Below are 20,380 nucleotides of genomic sequence, written 5' to 3'. Positions count from 1 at the left end.
CTTAGGTTCTGAAATGGGAGAGACCAGACTTTCAAAACTGTCCAGATCTAGCTGCAGTTCAGTGCCTGTCGAGTGCTTTTAGAAAGCACTTCATGCTCAGTGAGTGCTGAATGAAAGTGTCAGGGTTTTATTTTCAGGCAGCTAATCATGGCATTAAGAAAGGTGAATTTTAAGAGGTTCTCTGGATAGAATTGTCTTGTTAAATGTACTTCTGGCTTCAGGCATTTATATCTACAGAGGAGGGGCCAAGAAGGGGCTCTTGGCTTATGTTCTAAGAGACAGTCTCCTCAGAACCTGCCACTTTTTCCCTAATTGTCTCTGTGGAACAAGGAGCAGTATTGCTCATATTCAGGACAGTTAAGGTCAGCTAACAGTGGTTTTTCTATGGGACAAATAAGGTGGGTTTTTTCTCCACAGGAAGTATTTTGTATGCCTTCTTGCTCTCTCTTACTTGTTTTAAATTTTGTCAAAGGGTAAAAATTAATATCAGAGTATTTTATGTGATTATCTAGAAATTCTAACAGTGTTTGATATTCTAGATTTTTTTCACTGCTTCTTGCACATCTGAAAGCACCTGCAGCGTGGATGCCTAGAGCAGCTGCTTTTCATGTTTCTTTGCATCATATCCCTATGAAATATCAAGTAGTATGGGGTAGTGCAGGCATTGCAGTTAGCTGATGTTAAAGCACAGCTTTTGACTAAAAGTTTTTGTTCTGAAGTTATAACATTGATGAAAAATGTTGATGCTCAAGGTGAGAAAAAAGCAAGGGATATGTCTTACTAAAACTGAAACACCAAGTTGAAGCAGTTTAGCCTTTTGACTGTTAGTCTGTTTTTAGGAACTTTTTGACAAAAAATTACTGTATTACAGTCTAATAATCACAGTTATAGCAATAGCTTTTTAATATTTTGTCTGGTGGCAGTTCAATAAAATTTGGAAAGAACAGGCCATTACAATTTTCCTAATTCTTTGTTGCTGTTGGAGACCTTCAATTTCAAATTTAAAATGTGTAAGGAAAAATGGTGGTGGTTGGTGGAAATGAGAATTTTGAGCATTTTTAATTTCTGTTCTGCATACATAAGTAATTAAAAAGTGAGGTGTTGTGAAGACTTTGTAAGTGGTAGGGGAAAAAGCATATACCTTGCAGATAGTAATTTTGATGGAGTTACATGGTGTGAAGGGCTGCTCCTGTTGTGCTTTCCCTCTTACTTGGGACAGAGCAAGTGGGAGGCTGCCTCATGGGCCATGCTGGCACTGTGGATGCTCTATAGGTGGTGTGCTTTTAACATGGGTTGCTGGGACTTTAAAATGAGACTTTTAAAAGCCAAGAGGTCACTGAGCTTGTTTTCAGGTGAGAGACAGAGCTCCATCCCACCCATTGGGGAGTGTGTCAGCTGTCTGTCTAGAGGGAGGTCCTCATAAGGCAGACAGGCTCTTTTTAAAAAGTGTCTGAGATACGGGAGAGGCTTCTGGCTTAGGCAACATTTTTCCCTGTGACTGTGCTGCCTGCATGGCTTAGGGCTGAGTGGTGCTGAGAAATTGCACTCAGAGCTTGTTAATACAAATGATTTACACCTGAAGTTACTCTCTTGTCCTGGAGCATAAAAGCTGCCTCCACATGATGCAACTCCTTTCCTGTGGAAATAGTACTCCTGTGTGGTCTGGGAGGAAATTCTGCCCCAGAACAAGCAACCTGTCAAGTTCATGTCTATGCACCTCCAGCACTAACTATTTTAATTTGTCCACTGTCTTCCTACACTGTGTTGTGCTCTCTGCTGTGTGAATGTCCCTGTTTGGACATGCTGTGGCTGTGATCTCGTCTGAGTTTTGGGTGTATGGATTGTCCATGCCCTAGCAGTTCATGTGGAGTTCATACCCCCTAACCCTGTGACTTGCCTACCCCAATCCCATCTCCAGCCAAGTGTCCGTGTGGCTTCATATTAAGATACCATCATAACGCTGTCCCAAGAAAAAGGGAAGTCAACTCGTCCTTGGAAGGTGCACCTTTCAGTGTTCTTTAATCTGTCCATTCTTGTTACAAGGAGTGAAAGGAGCAGGGCACAGGATTCCAGATCTTCCTTTCCTTAGATAAAGAGGAGGCAGGGAGATGACTCACTGCAAGAAAAATGGCCTGACATGAACTGACTAAGAGTCCACAGAGAACTCTGCCAGTGCATCTAAATTTCTTTGCCAGTCAACCTGGAACACTAAAAAATTTTGATATGGTATTCTATGAAAACTTTAAATGTTTTTCCCATAGAAAAATTACTCAATATAGTCCTTATGTTGCAGTTTATCGTAATGTCCAGGTATTGCATAGAACCAAAAGCTTTTGTATGTATTGAGCATTTAGGTTTCTGTATTCTCATAGGACCACGCACTGTTGAAGGTTCCCAGAATCTAAGGAGACAGCAAATTTGGAAGAGTTGTGCATTGTAAACGTTAGCATTCCTACAAATATCTTCTTGTGAAAAACATCTGACACAAACAAACTGGTGGGGGAGAAATATGTATTGTGACAGGCACTCCCACTGTCAGCTCCAAATCCGTGCCTGGCTGATAACAGCTGCACTGTACAGGTGGAGAAACCTGGCCTTGCATTTTCCTGCCAACCACTTCACCCCAGCTTGCCTCAGTCAGTTCCTCCATGCTAGAGAACCACTTTGTGGGAGGTTCTTTAATCCTCATAACTAGCCTGTTGGCCGGCTCATTGCTGAGGCAGACAAGCACTGCAGCTAAAGATAATTTTGAGGAAGAAAAGTTACAGAGAAAGTTACCAAAAAGTTACTGAAACATCTACTTCAATGAGAATCCCACTCAAATCCCAGCTTGTGGCATTTTGCATGTGGCTGTGCTTGTAATGACTGGTTCTGTGATGGATTCTGCTCGGGCTTTCAAAATCAGTTTGAAATGGTTTGGGCTCGGTGTGTTGTGTGTCTGATTTTTATTTGTCAAGCTCCTAGTATCTGTAAAATGCAAGCAGATCTTGTTGGTTGCCCTGCTACAGCTGAGGGTTGGGTGTGTATGTTCATATGTTTCTTACTGTGATCAAGAAATTGTTTGCTGTAGGATTCTTTTGCTGTGGATGTAATGTGTTTGGGAGTTTCAGCAGACACGCTTATGGTCTCTGTTGTGCTGTTAAATAGGGAATTGGCTTATATCTGCTACAGAACAGTCCACACAATTTAATCACAGCTGAAAAGATTCAGGGTTTTGCAGGCTGGGGAAAAGGGTGTTATTGTCGGTGTTATGCTCAGCATACTCCTTTAAAATATTTATCGCAAAAAGTTTTCATTTGCAGTTCATGTGTTTTTAGTCCCTAGGAGAAGATGAGATCTTTTAATCTGAATAATCCAGATAGCTTGATTCTAGATGTGCATACTGCAATTTGAGACAGTGGCATGAAATGACAGAATTTCCTAGAGCAGATGATAGACCAGGCACTCACTCTGTCCCAGGTGTATGTGAATATCATGCTGACTCGAAACACACTTGTTTCTGCTTTTCCATCCATTTATTGCAAGTCTGTGTTGGCCCCTACCTTTGTGTTTTTAATGGTTTATTTATTTTTCTCTTTGGGAATGCAGATTTCATCTTTCTTTTAAATGTGATCTGATTTTGCTTTCCCTTCCATCATCTTTTGTTGATGACTTTTGAACATTTATTGTTGAAAATATATCTGGCTTAGTAAATACGCACAGTAATAGAATGCTGGAAGCTGGCAAGTTGTGAAATAAGGAAAAATAAGCTGTGCTGAAAAGCAGCCAGCAATATGTAATTTTTCAGTAGTTGTATGGAATTCAAGGTGAAAAGGCTAGTATTTTAGCAAGTACTGTCAAAACCCATGTTTTCAGTTAGAAACTACAGGATATTCAGCCTTTTATGTTGCCATTATATGTGTATAAGCCTGGTTATCTGTAAGTAAAACGACATGGAAGGCATGAAGCTGCCTAGACAGTTGGGAAACTAAATATAGCCTGTAAGCCTGTCCCTCTTTAAATTTGTTAGGTTAATATCTGAGTTAGTATCCATACACCTGAGCCGGGATTTTGTGCTGATGGGGAGGCTCTGGGTAGGTGATTTAAAGGAAGGGGGAGGAGCCTCCAGCAGTACCATTGGGTCATCTAAAACTGTTGATACCAATTACTGATTTCCAGACAATGAGCATTGCTTGTGGAACTGTATTTTCCATTTCCAGCAGCAGTTTTGGAGCCTTTGAGACATAACAAACTTACCAGTGATGACTGACAGTACACCTTAGGCTCGTACTACAGCTCACTGCCTCAAGATTTTATTCTCTGGGGTTTGGAGAGAAGCAGAGAAAGAAGCCACTGCAGCTGCATCCTAATCAGAAATATAAATTGGCATGAATGCTCAGTCTGAGAACATTCCATAGAAAGCTGGAGTAATTAAGTAGACACATGGGTTATTTGCTCTGAGCTCAAACGGATGAAGCTTTGACTTTGCCAGAATATTTAAGGATGTGTTCTTCAGTTTTCAAGATGGTTTTGGACAACAGAACATTATATTGTAGTATGGTCAAAATGGTTTAGCTCTTTGAAAAAATATTGAAGCATAACCTCTTTTATCCAGGGAAGGAAACCTTGATATGTTTTCTGGGGAGGTAATAAGTAGAGTGCCACTAACAGTTTTACTTTTTTTTTAACTGCAAGGAGAAGCTGAACAGAAGAGTTCACTATCAGTTCCATAGCTGTTTTGCTTGTGTACATGTTTGCTGGTAGTGCTTCTCATAATATGGTCGTGAAATACTATAAACAACCTTGTGAAAGGAAGAAGAGCTTCCTTTCCTACCAACAGCTTCACTGACTTGAACCTGTCAAAATTGTGTTAATAGCTGATTTGTTTTAATAAACCTGTAACTACTGATCGATCTGTCATCTTTATAAACACAGCAAACTCTTGCCCATAGCATATGGATTGATGCCAGTTTGTTGAGTTTATCGATGTAGAGTCTACAACATTAATATAGATCATTATTTTCTTAGCCTGAGTTTTTCTGGAGTAGGTGCTCAAAATTCTTTATCGCCATAGTGAACATTTTGTATTATTTATATTTGGTGGGTTCTGTTAATGCTGGAGAATTTTTGTGACTAAGGGTTGAACATGGGTTATTACTACTTGTGATGCCATGATGATTTTTTGCCTTTTCTTGTATACCCCGTTTATACCTTTTTATGGTATTGGCTTTTTGCCTCCATTCTTGGACTTGTTGAGTCTCCTAGCTTAACAAACATTTTAGAAGCTTCGTAGTTAGGGATCAAAATGCCCCAGACCCCAAGGTCCTCTCCAGAACACATTCTGTAAACTAAGATAGAACCATCCAGGGGAAGGTTCCTTGGGGAGAGGGGCACTCACTCGAGCCTCTCATGGGGGAATCTTTGATAGATGTGCTAATTAGTAAAACCTATAATGTTATACCAGATCCTTTGGGGGGTGGGCATTGTGGTGTGCATTGGGGTGCATTCAACCTGGACATGTGCACCTAAGGATCCTTCAAATAAATACCAAGGTAAAATCCCTTTTTCGCTTCTAACCATGTTTGACTCTTGATTTTAAGACCGGGAAAAGGCATCACTTGAATACTGCATGCAAGGAGAAGAAAAGTGTTATTTAGTCTTACATCAGTCTGTTTATTTCCCAGGTAACATGCATGTGTCACTAGCAGAGGCTCTGGAGGTTCGGGGGGGACCATTGCAGGAAGAGGAAATATGGGCTATTTTGAATCAAAGTGCAGAGAGCCTTCAAGAACTATTCCGAAAAGGTAAGCGTTTTTAAAGACTGATGAATACAGAGCTGGAAACGTCTTGGTTATGCTCAGGTGCCATAAAAGTAAACTGCCTTGTCCTTCCTAGGCTCTAAACCCAAACAATAACTTGCTCCTAAGTTGTCTCTGGGTAAGTGCCTCGCTGCACCCCAGCCCAAAGGTTGCTTTCAACCATCACTTCAAGTTCTGCCAGAGTCTGTGGCATATCCCGTTTCTTGTGGCGGTAACTTCAATTATTTTAGACTCATTGGAGTGAGCTGAAAACACAGGAAAAAGGTGATAAATAAGTGTGAGACCATTGGAACACTTCAGTACCGAAGGGGGCACAGAAATGGGTACAGTACTGTGCAGTCATGACCAGTGTGCTCTGAAGAGATTCAGTCTCAGGGGAGGCAAAGGTGAGCAACAGAAAACTTGACCAGAGGGCTAGGTATGATTCCCCAGAATGCAAGTGGCAACACCTACACGCTACTGAGAGGAATGTGGTGTTGTCTTGGACTTCAAAGGAGTACAAGTATTTCTTCTCCCTCCCCCCTCCCACCTTAGTAGGCTCCAGGTTGAGCGTCTGAAATACTGCTAATAATACACATTTTAGCACTAGGTCTCAATATGGAACCTTTCCCCTTCCTTGTATTTTCCTCCCTTTTCTTTAAAATCTGTAAATCCTTAAGGCCCTTCCCTCCCTTTCTTGCTTTTTTTAATAGCAATAAATGCTTAACCCAAATATTGAACTTCAGTAACATCTTTAACTTGTTCTCAGATAAAGTATATATTCCCATGATGCACCTAGTATTTCAGCACCTTTGTGGGGGGTCGTCCCCTTGTATCTAAGCATGTATATGTAAGCTTATTCAGTTTTATTAATGAAAAGCAAAGGGTCACACTTTGAAAATAGTCATTGTTTTGCCACATTACGATGCAAAGGGCACATCTTTGTTATTGAGGGAAAAATGTTTTGTATTTTTTGCAAGTATTTGATGTAGAATTTCATTAAGATTCAACATTGAAGTTGTTTTGGGTTGGTTTTATTAAGATTTGGTTTAGACAATCTGTTGAGTCAGATACTGGTTCTGTCTTATGCATTGTGCAGCCTCTGAGACTGGTCTCAACTGGACTGTTGGATACTTCACAGGCCCCAGAGAAGGCAGATGTGGGTAAAACCTGCTATATGGTGCTTGATTTCTGATCAAGCTTGACTTAGCTTTACAAATATGAATGTTATCAACTTCTCCAATGTATTTTTTGGTAGGTGAGTTATAGGTAGTTTTGACATCCCATTCAAATTTACCTTTTTCCCTTTACCTGTGTTCTCACAGGCCATGTGTAGTAAAAAGCGTTCCCTATTAGGAATGCTGAGTTTATTGTTGCAGTTTGACCAACTGACCTGTCCTGCTGCTTCTCATATTGCAAGAAAGGGAAAGCTGACATCTGCTTTCCTCTCTCTTTCACTCTTTGTTGTCTCTTGGAGACAGTCAGGAGAATTATTTCTTTTAAGAGGGCAGGTTGTTAAGACCTTGACTTAAGAAGGATCTTGAATGATTAGAGGTTTACTCTTGTAAACTTTGCAGGAATTGACACATGAAGCTCCATCTTTTAATCCACCTGCAAAATTGCAGTTGTATGAGCCCATAGCAGTGAAACCACTTAAAATTTTGTCCTAGATTTTTTTCCAGAAGGGAGTCTCCACTGAAAATAAGAACTCACCCTTTCTTGTCCTGAGAGTAGTGCAGAAGAGTTATCATAGTTTCTATGAAGACTGCAGGCAGGCATCCACAATGAGAACACAGTCAGCGCTCCTTCAGAAGAACAAGTACTGAAAGATGAGAGCACAAAACAGAAATATGCCCCAGGACTTCTGATATGTGTTTTTAAGGCAGGGGAATGTTTGCCAGCAAGGACTGGGTAAGGTGGCAGAAGCTTCTGATCTTGCTTCCTATCCGTGAAGACCAAAACACAAATTCAGATAAAATCAGTGCCAGAAGAATCTGTCTCTTTTTTGGAGGTGAAGCTGTTTTATTGAGTTGTTTTTCTGCTAGTTCAGCAAACTGTTTTCAGTTGCATGCTATTAATTAACCTGGGATATAGCCTTTGGTAAAACACACTTCAAGAGACACTCAAATGAAAGAGCTTTTCTGTGTAGCTAAGGTTGATAAAGGTAATCTAATTCCTCCCAGCAAGAGTTGAATAACCAGACAGTCTTTAATGAAGGTTTGTCTTCACTAATGAAGCAGTCTAGAGACTTTTTTTGTCATCTTGAATATCAGTTTCTATGCTGGGTTGTAAAGGTGTCGTGGACATGCAGGAATGTCCATGTGGAAATGTGGAGGTTCCTGTAGGCTTGTCTGACTCAATTTCGTTCTTTATTTGTGGAGGACTTGTAGCAAGGAATCCTAAAGAAATCTTGTTTTCCTTGGTCGAATTTCAGGCCCATTTCTTCCATGGATATGGCATGGAAGAGCTATTTTATGGCAGAGGATGAGTTTCCAAAATTTTTCAGAACTGACTGATCACTCCTGGGCAGAGGGCAATAGGTCAAGCTTTTAGCTTCTGCAAGATCACAGCGTGTTCAGCTTTGACCAGCTCTCAAAAGTGTTCTTCCTTCCTGTACGGAGTCCTGAAGTCCCTGAACTTGCTGTTCTGTAACAAAATATAAGTTTTCTGAGTGTTTTGTACATTGTTTCTTCAAAAAAATTAAATAAGGCATATTGGTCAACAGTCTGTGTTCCAGCTGTTTTGAAATGAGGGGGATAAAAAAGGCCATGTCAACTCTTAAACTGCTACCTGTTGGCAGCCTCTCCACACCAGTCCAGGAACCACACAAACTTAAAGGATTTACCAGTCCAAGTAATAATTCATTTATGTATGTAGTCGTGGTAGAGTTTTGGTAGTTTATTTCAAGTTGGAAATCTTGCTATTACTCTGTCAACTGAGAACCTGTTCTTCAATTAATTTCTTACTTAAGCTAGTTTCTAGAAATTAGAAAAAAGTGTCCAAAACAAGCTTCTGTTACAGATTTGATGGCTTCTTTATATATAAAAGTTGTGCATGTCTTTTAGTGGGTCTACTTATCCATCAAAGCACTGAATAAAAGATGCACAGGATGAAAATCCATTGTCTTACATGGTTAATTGCATATCACATCATGTCTGATTCAGCAACAGATATAGAAATGTGCATATTTTTATCCCTCTTCATATTTACAATTCTAGCAGATGTTGAACTCCTTAAAAATACTTCACAAATTTATTTCTATAGTTATAAAAAATGAAAGCTTGGATTGAATTGCCCAGTTGCTAATCACCAATTCAGAAGATCAACTCTGGTAGCTGTCTTGTCAGCATATTATAAGCTGTTAAATGAAGGAGAAAGACAATCTAGGACTCACTTGCAGATCTGACATCAGTTGCACTGGTGATGTTGAGATTAATCTGGAGATTTGAAAAGGCCGATACCAGACCTGCCCTTCTCTTACATCTGTTTAATTATCTGCAATAACTATTTTGTTGTTGAAAGAGTGTATCAGCTGTTTCAGACGTGCTGTATCTTGCACTCAGAACTCCATGAGGTCAAAGGAACAAGTCTTTGAAGTAATCTCAAATGTGAGTGTATAAGCGTAAGGAGAATGCTGTGCTCGCTGCTGCTGAGAATTATAAAACAGGCGTCCCTCTAATTTGGTAGGTTTAACTGGAAAAGATTTATCTAAGCTTGAAAGTGGGAAAGCCTTCATATGTCACTTAAGCCACTCCCATTCTAAAGTGTGCGTTGAGGATTCTGAAAATAATTGGATCTTAAATTTGGAGACGTGTATCTAAATGAAGGGGGAAGAGAAGGGGGAAAGTGAGTCTGATATTAAAAAGACAGGTTGAGCAAAGAAAGAGAGTCTTTGCAAGTTGAATGTCTTACAAATTTGTATGTGGGAAATGATTTATGTAAAGAAAAGTTGTATCATCTGAAAGTGGATGTGAAGAAAGAAGATTATGGTTTTCAGGGACCTGTAAATCTTGTTGACAGTCAAACTACTGTAGCTGCTTAGCTTGAGTAGGTGTAATGAAAAGAAGGAAGGCAAAGTGTGAAATGTGCTGATGGGGACTAGTGGTGAGTCCAAAGTAGTCATAGACCTAGTTGGGATGGAGCAGGAAATGGATTGGTTTGGTTGACAAGAGGAAAAATGCAATAGGAAGGGGTAAAAACCCAAATCCTCATTTTCTAGCTAGTCCTTGTTGGCAGGGAATAAATGATTGCTTTTTCCCTTTGCCAGTAACTGTTAGGGAATGATTTTTTTTTTCCCCCCCATCATCTGGTGACATTTGATTTTTTGGTTGCTGAGAAGGAGAGAGATTGAGCTTTTGTAATTTTATTGGGATTTAAAAAATTTTTAGTTTCTATTCCTCATCCCTTCCTCCACCCACCCTACTCACACCAAAGAGGCTTGGTGACTACGTGCACTCTTTGCAGAGCTCTGCTGGATGTAGTCAGCACAACAGTGTAGTGTGGTGTTAGACTGACTGTGGGGCAGTTCAGGGACAACATATGTGATCTCAGAAATTAATTGTTCACCGTGTTTCTTGCTCCAGTATCCTCAGGAAAGAGTAAATTTCACTTTTCCAAGGGGTTCAGTATCCCATCAGAGCTCTCCTATCCCTTTGTGCCGAAGGGAAAGGGAGCAGAGACGCTGCAGTGCTGCTTGCCCTGCACACCAGGCATGCAGGGACATGCTGCACCAGCCCAAGGAGGAGAGGATTTACAGCATAAGTGGTCCTGTGTGCTGGCATAATCCTGGCCAGGCTGCAGATGAGTCAGTGGTCTGCCTGCCTCCAGCCTGGCCTGAGCATACACATTTTCAGGGTCCTTTGCTCTAGGAGAAATTTTACGTGTCTCAGTGAGGGCTACGGAGGGAAGCAAAGATGGGTGTTGAAAACCTCATGTATATTTTTGGATTGTTCTGTGGTTTTTAGAGATTTTTGTCGATGTGTGTGTTCTGTGCTAATGGTTGAGGCCTAAGAGAGAAGTGGGGGAAAAAGATCCTGAAGGACTGACTTGAATTGTGACTGTAGCTTGGGAATTCAAAATTACCTGCCATCAATATTGTAAAATAGATCCATTTCAAATATTTGTATTCATGTCCCTTATAATATGGTGGGTCTTTTTTATCTTAGGCTATTTGTATGCTGTTAAAGCACATAAAGGACTTTTCCCTTCTCTCATTTGTTTGGCAGATGCTCTGTAGCTGAAGATTATTTCTGTTTTTATTGTGTTTAAAGCCAGTTCACTCTCTCACTTTAAGTAAGACCACGCTATTTATCTCTGTCTTGGCACTGCTTGATATACTGTGCTCTCACAAGTGTTTTGTTACCGAGTTGCATAGTTCTGGAATTAACTCAGAAGGCTGGCAGCTCTAGCACAGTTGAAAACCTGTTGGATAGAAAATTGACCAGGAGCCATATCCTGAATTCCAGTGCTTTTAGAAAAAGGGGTTGGGGGGTTTTTTGTCATTTTCCTCTGTATTTTCAGGAGTATGTTACCCTTACTGCTCTTGTAAATTCTTCTGAAAGCCTAAACAGAAGATGACATGAATATTATCACTGGAAGATAGTTTCTGTTGTTGTCTTATAGTTGCTGGCTATTTGACACATTGCATCTTTGCTACTTTTTTGTTAAAGTAAGAGTAATGTTACTGAAGAGTATTTTCCTAGGTAGGTCTACCTAGTTGGAGCTTTGAGACAGTTATTTTGGTTTATGAAGCACGCCTTAAGGAAGGAACTGGACAATTAATTGTTTTGTCCTCATCCTTTGTAACAATAGATTAGATTCCCTGGAGTTGGGATGGGGCAGTATGATCTGCTATGTTAGTTGTAAGCTACTGAAAGAGAAAGCTAAAAAAATGTCAATAGAACGAGTTTGGCAAAACCAGTCCCTTTCCTAAACTTATTATTTGTCACATTAATTTTACATTGCTTCAGGTCATGAAGATTCTTGAGTAGGGGTGGATCAATAAATTCAGACTCTACATCTGTAGGGGACAAATGCTTTAAAGTTTGTTGAAATTAATATCGGGAAGACTTCAGACTAATTGTGGGAGGGGTTTTAATTGTTCTCAAAACTAAATCAATTTTTTGTCTTAGTATGTTTCAGAATATGAAGAGTTTTTATGCATTTCAAATATTATACAAAATGTTAAATTAAGATAAAAGCATCTACATTTCCTAGGGTTCTTGAGTTGGGACTTATAAGCAGAAATCTTACAATATTTTAAGATGTTGCTTGTTTAGGGTTTTTATATCAGTGTTGAATACACACAGAAGTGGTGAAAAATCCAGTAGTTACCCTCAGGATAATTTTTGAAAGTCAGTGGCCATCTAAGGTAGTCTTCCTAAAAATGTTTTTGGAAGCCTTGCTATATAATGTAGTATTTTCTTGTTACATATAGTAGGAATGGTCTGTCCATCTTTATGTTTCTTTCATTTAACATCTAAACTTACTGCTACAACAGTGAACAGCACTTACTCTGTTTGTTTCAAAGGAAGTGGGGTTAGAAAATTGAAGGACTTACTTGGTAGATCCTTTTACACCTGATACCTGCAAGCAGTAATTTAATACATTTCCTAGGAGATTAGAAATATTCTAGATTACAAGATAGTTCAGCAGTCTAGGAACCAGCACTGTAGGAATATCCTGAGATGGAGAGTGGAAAATGTTAATGGTGATGCTGAAGGAGGAAATTATTATTCTGCTGGTTTTCCTTACAATATCAAGGGAAAAGGATGTATCATTCAAACATGTGTTTCCTCACATCTTGGATATATTGTGCAGCAGAAGACAGAGATATTGCCTTTTTGCCTATGAAAAAATGAAAATTAACTTTTAGTTTTACTTAGGTAAAATCCTGTGCCTCCTCCAGTGAAATTGGGTTGATTCATGTTTGAGTTGTAGAAAAAATATTTTGACTCAAGGAAATGGTATTTATTTTTCCTGCCTTTTTGTGTTACAGTAGTTTGACAGCAGTATTATTGGACATCAAAAATCTATCTGGCAAATTGCATATTCTAGATCACTTTTGGTTCTGCAATTTCAGTGCTTGTTTTGATATTTTCAGGTATTTTTAATTTTTTTTTTGCTTTAGACTAAAAAGGATTTCTGTGCCACAAAACTCTTCTGTTTTGTCCCCTTCTATTAGCCACTCTAATGAGGATTTTCCTTCTCCACTAATGTTGTCTACTGTCTTCAAAACATTGCTGCTGCAGTAATGCTATGATGGTATAGGAGCAAACTCCATTCTATTGTAGGAATTAGCATTATTGACGTGCACTACAGAAGGGGAACATTTTATATGTCAACTGTAGCATAATTGAAATAACTTTAGGATGGGAAAGATTTGTGAGTATTTTAGCAGGCTCTTCCTGAGCTTGCTGTTATGAATAAGAACAGTCATAAAAGATAGGTGTTACTCCTCAGTGTGATTAAAATCGAGGTGGTTGTTGTGGTTACGAAACACTGCAGGTGGAAAAGGAAGTATGAATCTATTCCACTAATAGTATGTAGGCTGATAATAAAAGAACATCAAGCAAGGGCATCAAACACAACATTGCTTCATTTTCAGGGTGGTTTTTGGTTTTTTTTTCCCTTTTCAATTACAGCTGATCCTGCTGCTCTGGGATTCATCATTTCTCCATGGTCTCTCCTGTTGCTTCCATCTGGCAGTGTGTCATTTACTGATGAAAATGTGTCCCAACAAGACCTGCGAGCATTCACAGCACCAGAGGTTCTGCAGAACCATTCGCTGTCATCCCTGTCAGATGTTGAAAAGGTAGAGTGCCTCTTCCTTGGCAGACAGCTCTGGTGTTTTGCTGTTGATCCCTTCACAAAATAGCTTTAAACTGTCCTTTTTATCTCCCCATGGTTTGTGATTCGTGTAATTTCTTTTGTGAGGAGGGGAGGGATCCTCCTACTTTGTTTTTCCTGGTAAAAGTGGAATTATAGTTGTATGCAGTTGTGAGGAAGAGTCTCTACTGCACCTGGCCGTGTGCATACTTGAGCAAGGGCTGCACAGAATTTCCACTTCTCCTTTTTAACCCTTTCACAAGGGTAAATGTTCAGACAGATGATGTTTGTATATGTGATCTCCTCCAGGTCATTGACAGGTACAGTTAAAATGAGTATCTTCTCAGCTGTGCTCTTAAGAATTTGTTGCAAATGGTAACACTTTCCCCAGAAAACCATTGCCTTGGCTTAGTCAAAGATATTTAGCAGTGGGAGTGAAAAGGAAGCTGAGCTATTTCTATCTCCTTGGCTTCCCTGGATCAATAATCCTTAGAGGGAAGCTAGCCACAGCCAGTGTTGTAGACTGGGAACAATTATGGCATTTGGCAGTGTTCCTCCAGGAAGAACAGCTCTTACTCCAGAGGAAAGTGGTATTGGCATGGGTAGCTGTTGTGTGCACAAGGACTATTAAAACCTGTATTTCTGTGTTGAATATTTGGTGTTTACAGCTTTTTGTATATAGCCAGTTTTCTTTAGGGCTCTATCACCAAATACCTACTGTAAACCCTCTGTTACTCCCAAGTCCTTTAGACATCCTTCTTGACCTGCATATTGTCAAAATTAATGGTATGATAAAATATGTTTACAGTTTTATTTATGTCAAAACTATAAACAATTAGAAACCTAGGCTGAAAGTTAGAGAAATAATAGAGGAATAAAAATAGCACTGACATAATGAAGACTCAGGTTCAGTTATGTAGGATGCAGCTGCCAAGTTCTGTAGTCATACTGCTGGAATTGTTTATTTTCTTTCAAGAGGGACAATGCTTTCGAAGACAGTAATGTTACCTCTAGTGCCAACTCTGAAGTTAATGTACAAAACAGGCCTTTAAAAATGGCAGAAAAAATAGTTTTGTAGGGACAAGTTTGTGACCTTTGTCAGAGTTGATTGCATTCTTTGCTCTGTGCCAGTATTCAATATGCTACTTTTTTTCTTTTTGAAATAAATGGAGGACTGTTACTATGAAAAGCCATGCTGTGGTGTTTCTTAATCTTTAGGAAGGAAACCCTCAGAGGGACCTCTGTGGCCTGTAAACACCAACACAGAGCACATCAATAGGCGATGACCAAATGCTGGCACTCTGTGTGTGTGCAGCGCTAACTAATCCTCTCTGGTTAGGGCTGTGTGAATTACTTTCCTGGTGTCAGCATAACCTTGCTTGCTGGATGGAAGGTGATCCACCTACTTCCTTATGTGGAAGAAGAAAGCTCACTGAAACATAGCTTTGTCCAAAAACCAGTGTCCTTTTATGACTTTATTCGTTGAAGTTCGTAGGGCTGATAAATAGCTTATACGTGCATCCCTCTTTTTTTGACTGCTTCCCTTTGCGTTCCTGTTAAACTCTGTGTCAGGTGGTACACTGGTTATTTGTAAGGAGTATGTTGACTTCATGTTTCTTAGATCACAGAATCAGATCTTGCTTTGCTGACTGTGGTAACTTTTAACACATTTAAACTTTTTTTTTTTTCTTCTGTCACAACTGGCTGTAGTTCACTGAATTCATTTACTGGAAATCATTGGTGTTTTCCTTTTTGATTGTTCTACTAAAAGCTGCTGAAGCAGAAAAATACCTTGTTTTTTAAGGCCTTGTATCAGACAGTGATGGGGTTGCATTTGTCTTTTCAGTTATGATTGTGTTTGCTAATACAAGTTAAGTGTATTCACGAGAAATGCTAAAAAAAATTATCATCAATAAGTGAATACCCTTTTGATTCCAAGACACACAGTCAGCTTGAATCCAAATATGTGTGAGGTAACTGCAGGCTTATTGGAAATAGAGTAACCAAACCATTCAATATTAGAATGAAGATTGATTTGGGAAATTAATTTCATGTTGATTTATATATTGTGGAACATATTTAAAGTATCATAGTACAGAAATTAATTACAATTTTTGAATAAATGCTTTTATTTTGAAAGCTGTTTTCAGATAGATTAGTAGAGTAGCATGTTTTAGTTTAGAGGACTGATCGCACATAGCATTTTTGGAAATATCTTCTGTTACTTTGAAGCGCAGAGTCATAGAATGATGGAATAACCTGAGCTGAAAGGGTCAAGGAGTCATCAAGTCCAACTCCAGATTCCAGAGAGGGCAACCAGAAATGAAATCATGTATTTGACCATTGTCCAAATTTTTCTTGAACACTGACAGACTCAAGACAATGACAATGTCTCTAATTAGAAGTAACTAATTTTATAATAGTATTTTCAATTGCTGTTATTGCATTATTGGGGGACTGAAAGAGTTGGCAAGCTTCTGTTTTTGTTTGGGTTTTTTTTTCTTGATTGGTTTTGGATTCTTTTGGGTTTTGTTGCCTGTTTTTTCTGAAAAGGTTTTTTTTTGCATTCATTACTGCCCTGAAAGCATGTTCACCTCTTTCTGCATAGCTGCAGTATATCTTGATATATAAGGAAGACTTTGTAGCATTTCAGTTGAAAGGGTAATGGGTAATAAACCAGATAAAGAGCAATTTTCTCAGTATTTGAAAGAGAATGTTTCTGATTGAATGGGGCAGTGGTATTAACTGAGAACCCCTGATGCATTTTTCTGACTACTGTCCTAATCTGTTCAGATTTTTGTCAATTTATATATCTAGAACTTAACTAAGATGTTTTGCTTTGGTGAAGAGGCTGACTTAAGTGAACTTTTATTTTATCTCTGTCCTTGTAATTGTTGTTCATTGCCTTCAGAGTTATTCAATAAATTTGTTGCTTTAAGTAACATAAGTATTACTAATAACATGGTATAGGGAGCCGTCACTAGTGTACATTACTTATACAGTCCAGAAAAACTGTGCTTTCTTTCTACACTTACCTGTTTTGTTTTGACAGTCACCTACAGAGCCAGCATATGCTTGTGCTCTTAATTCTGCAGTATTTAAAGGTTTTATTCCCTGTACTGATGGGTGTATTATGTTGAAGATATATTAATCGTTAATTATAATGTGTAATGGTTAATGTATTTGTACCTTAAAATATCAGTTATAGATTAAGGTACTGCTTTAAATGTTTATATTGTTTTGTTCATTCCTTCTTTTTCCTTTGATCCCAATCTTAGTAATCTCATTAGGATAGCCCCCTGCTTAAGTCGTGCTAAGGTCTGCCTTACTTTCACACTCAAATTTTAAGGATCCTTGGGCACAACCATGCAGTCTTTACCCCACACCAGGCTGATTGTATGGATTACATGACTTTCTGGCTTCAATGTGAGATGAAAGCTCAAAATTGAACAGAGAAGATGGGGGCACTAATTAGATGCAGTGTATTTTGTAGCAGTAGGATTTACTTCTCTGAACCTCATGTAAAGGAGAAGTAGGATTTGAAAGACAACTGAGCTTAAATACCAGAAATGTATTTATAAGCAAAATGATGTTAAGCTAGTTGCTCTCCTTTAAAAGTCTGCTTTGCATTTCCATTCCTGTTCAATAAGTTCACAAGTATCTTGTGTCTTATGGCAGGTCCATATTTATTCTCTTGGTATGGCACTCTTTTGGGGAGCTGACCACGAAGTTCCTCAAAGTCAGGTAAGTTTAGATTTGGTTTTGTTTAATATTGCAACTTCAGACTTGATATCGTTGGACTGACTCTGCATTTAAGTTTACAGGGCAGGGTTGTCATACTGAGACGCTTAGGAGAAAGGTGCCTTTCCCAGAATTTTACAGAATGGGTCAGGTTGGAGGGGACCACAGTGGTTCATCTGGTCCAACCTCCCTGCTCAAGCAGGGTGATCCCAGAGCACCTGGCACTGGATTGTGTCCACATGGTTCAGTGAGGTGACTCCACAGGTTCTCTGGGCAGTCTGTTCCAATGTGCAGTCACTGCACAGTACAGAAGTTTTCTTTCCTATACTTGGAGCTTTTTCTTGTGAAGTGTGGTGTTGTCTTGCAGGGAGAAGGTGCTGATAGTACATTTCTGTTAGTTTCCATGAAGATGTATCTGGCCTAGTCTAGCCTGTAATGCCACAGGCTGAAAGACAGCAGTTCAAGCTGCTGACAAAGGAGAAAATAATTTGTTTTGGTTTAGGCTTATATGAAAACAAGTATTGAAGTAACACACTTATTTTACACATAACAAAACAACTTGTTCTCTATGCTGCCATAGCTTCTGTGAGTCTGGGTTTGGCACATATAGATACCTACCTTTCACAATGGCCAAGAAAGGGTATGAATTGTTTGGAGCAGGGAGTAGACTCTTGCTATTGACTTGTCAGTCAATGCAGATGCAGTTGCAGACTGCGTAGAGCTGAGTGTTATTGCTCAATGTGGTTATTTTACACACCCAGCAGAGCTCTTAGACTGTCTTGCCAAAACTGACTGAAGGTAAATGTGATTCATTATCTTCCTGAGTGCTCCTTCCCTGCTCCCAGTTAAACTTTTAAAAGTAAATATCTAAAAGAGTGAAAATAAGATGAAATGCTTCTGAAAAAGCATTTAATGATGGACTTGCAGTTGTGGAAGAAGCAATTTGTGGTTCATATTTGGATTTGTTCCTACTAGTTGATGTTATGTATAAGACTAAGGAAGGAAATTTTTAATGACTTCAGCATTTTAGGCGTTCAGTTCCTAGTATTTTCTTTAACAGAGTGGTAGTTGGGATCTCAGTTGTACTTACTTGGAAGTAGCTGCCTGAATGCAGCTAAGTGAGGTAAAAAACTTTGAAACTCTGACTGTTTAGGGTACCTGTTTATAAGGCCTACTGTGCCTGTCCCAAAAGCCTTAGTGTTTTCCTAGATACTAGGGCTTTTCTCTTCCTTTGCTTTCCTGTCTTGTAGGAGATGAGAGGAGCAGTATTCAGCAGTAGTAGGAGAGTGACTTAAAGTAGGTAGAGATAGGTGTTGAGAGGAATGTAGGCATGAATTTTAGTCCCTGTTCTCTTTGTTTCTTACTTTGGTGTTAAGAGTGTAGCAACAGTTTCTCAGTAATGCAGTGGGAAGGCATCTACCTGTTAATAAAAGAGTATTTTCCCAAAGACAGTGTGTGGGGGGGAGGCCTGGAAGGAATTTGCTTTTGGGATGTTGTCAGGTGGATCCTCTGTCCTGTGGAGTTAGTGTAGGCAAAAGGACAGTCTTGTGTATGGCATTACTTTTGAGTGTTAATTTGCATGTGCAGATTTCCCCCTTTTTTTAATACTTTTCTGTATTTTTCTGCCTGCATTCGTTAATGAGCTGCTTCTCTGCTGGGAGTGTGGCTGAACATGAGATTCATATCTTATTCACATACGTGATTTTTATGATTAGTTAGAAGTGATAAACAGATAGATGGGAAAAGGCTACATTAATTAAATCGGGGTGGTCCAGAGTGCCTTTTAAAGGCTCACCTTAAGAGTGCTCACATGGGGAAGATTGAAAGATTGCAATTGTTTGAAGCACTCTGTGATGCAATAAGCTTGACAGTGTTTGTGGGTAACCACTCACTTTGGGAGAGTTGCAAATCAGAAAGCTCAGGTCCCAAGTGCCTGCAGCATCTGAGAACAAGTGTTATCACCAAGTGCTGCATACCCTGGGGAGTGATATTCCACATACGGTGTCTGCATTCACTGAATGGGGAGAGCAGAAAGACATCTGGATTTACTTTTTTTAGACTGTATGGGTGTTGTCCTGCAGTTAGGAAGCTCTGCTTCATTAACCAGTGGCTTGGTTGTTTTATTCCTTAATTTTTGTTGATACTGTTTGGTGATGTCACTAGAATTTGGAAATGCTAACACATCTGCTGCAAAGTGTTGGTGAGGTGAAGAACTGTAGAAAATTAACATAGAGGGTTGCTCCAAATTATTGTAATGAGGATTGAGTTTTATACTCCTGACTGGCAGAATGTTCAAAATCAAGGAATAAAGCTTCTCTGAACCTTTTCCCTCTCATTTTATTTTTACTTTTTCATTAAGCATTTGAGAAAGGAAAGCATTGGTGTCCTGACCTTACAGATCAGGCAGCTTGTTTAGGCCAGATTGCTGTAGAGGAGTTGAATCCAGAGGCTAAATGCCTGTCTCCTGTTCTACAGCCACTATGTTTTCCACCACCTAGGTGGTGACTTCCAAATTGGCACTCACATAATGTAGGCAATAAGTCTCATGAATAGGTACTGTACATTATTGAATGTCTTTTGTTTCTGAGTGTTCCCCAAGTCACTGCTAAAACTGATTCTCCTGTGTCCCCTGTCCTTGTTTGTCACTAGCCTATCAAGCTTGGAGACCATCTCAACAGCATACTGCTGGGCATGTGTGAGGATGTCATTTATGCCCGTGTGTCTGTACGGACTGTTCTGGATGCCTGCAGTGCCCACATAAGGAACAGCAACTGTGCCCCTTCTTTTTCATATGTGAAGCAGCTGGTCAGACTTGTTCTGGGAAGCCTGTCTGGGGTAAGTCTGTGTCAGCGTTTGAGGAAATAGTAAAGGTGAGCAGGAAAAGAGCAAAAGTGCTAATTCACAGTCACTCTGCAGTCATTCTTCCTCTTGTTTTGATATGTTGCAATTTTGACAAGGGTGAGTGTTGAAAGGAGAGAACTGCTTCTTTCCCCATGTAGCAGTCTGTCCTCTTGACAATTCCTCCTGGAACATGC

At 39.4% G+C, this 20,380-nt stretch overlaps 1 protein-coding gene across 6 annotated transcripts in view; it reads left to right on the top strand.

Annotated features, from left to right (window-relative positions):
* Nucleotides 1-20,380, top strand: part of PTPN13 (protein tyrosine phosphatase non-receptor type 13) — a 113,421-nt gene that overhangs the window by 20,653 nt on the left and 72,388 nt on the right. For all 6 annotated transcript variants that reach the window (XM_039550574.1, XM_039550573.1, XM_039550575.1 and 3 more), the window contains exons 2-5: nucleotides 5,664-5,783; nucleotides 13,421-13,590; nucleotides 17,283-17,348; nucleotides 19,995-20,180. In XM_039550574.1, coding sequence (XP_039406508.1) covers nucleotides 5,669-5,783; nucleotides 13,421-13,590; nucleotides 17,283-17,348; nucleotides 19,995-20,180 — 537 coding nt within the window. In that variant the 5' untranslated portion in view covers nucleotides 5,664-5,668. The remainder of the gene's footprint in view (nucleotides 1-5,663; nucleotides 5,784-13,420; nucleotides 13,591-17,282; nucleotides 17,349-19,994; nucleotides 20,181-20,380) is intronic.

This window comes from Corvus cornix, chromosome 4, assembly GCF_000738735.6.
Source record: "Corvus cornix cornix isolate S_Up_H32 chromosome 4, ASM73873v5, whole genome shotgun sequence".
Lineage (NCBI taxonomy): Eukaryota > Metazoa > Chordata > Aves > Passeriformes > Corvidae > Corvus > Corvus cornix.
This window is presented reverse-complemented; position numbering and strand designations above follow the sequence as displayed.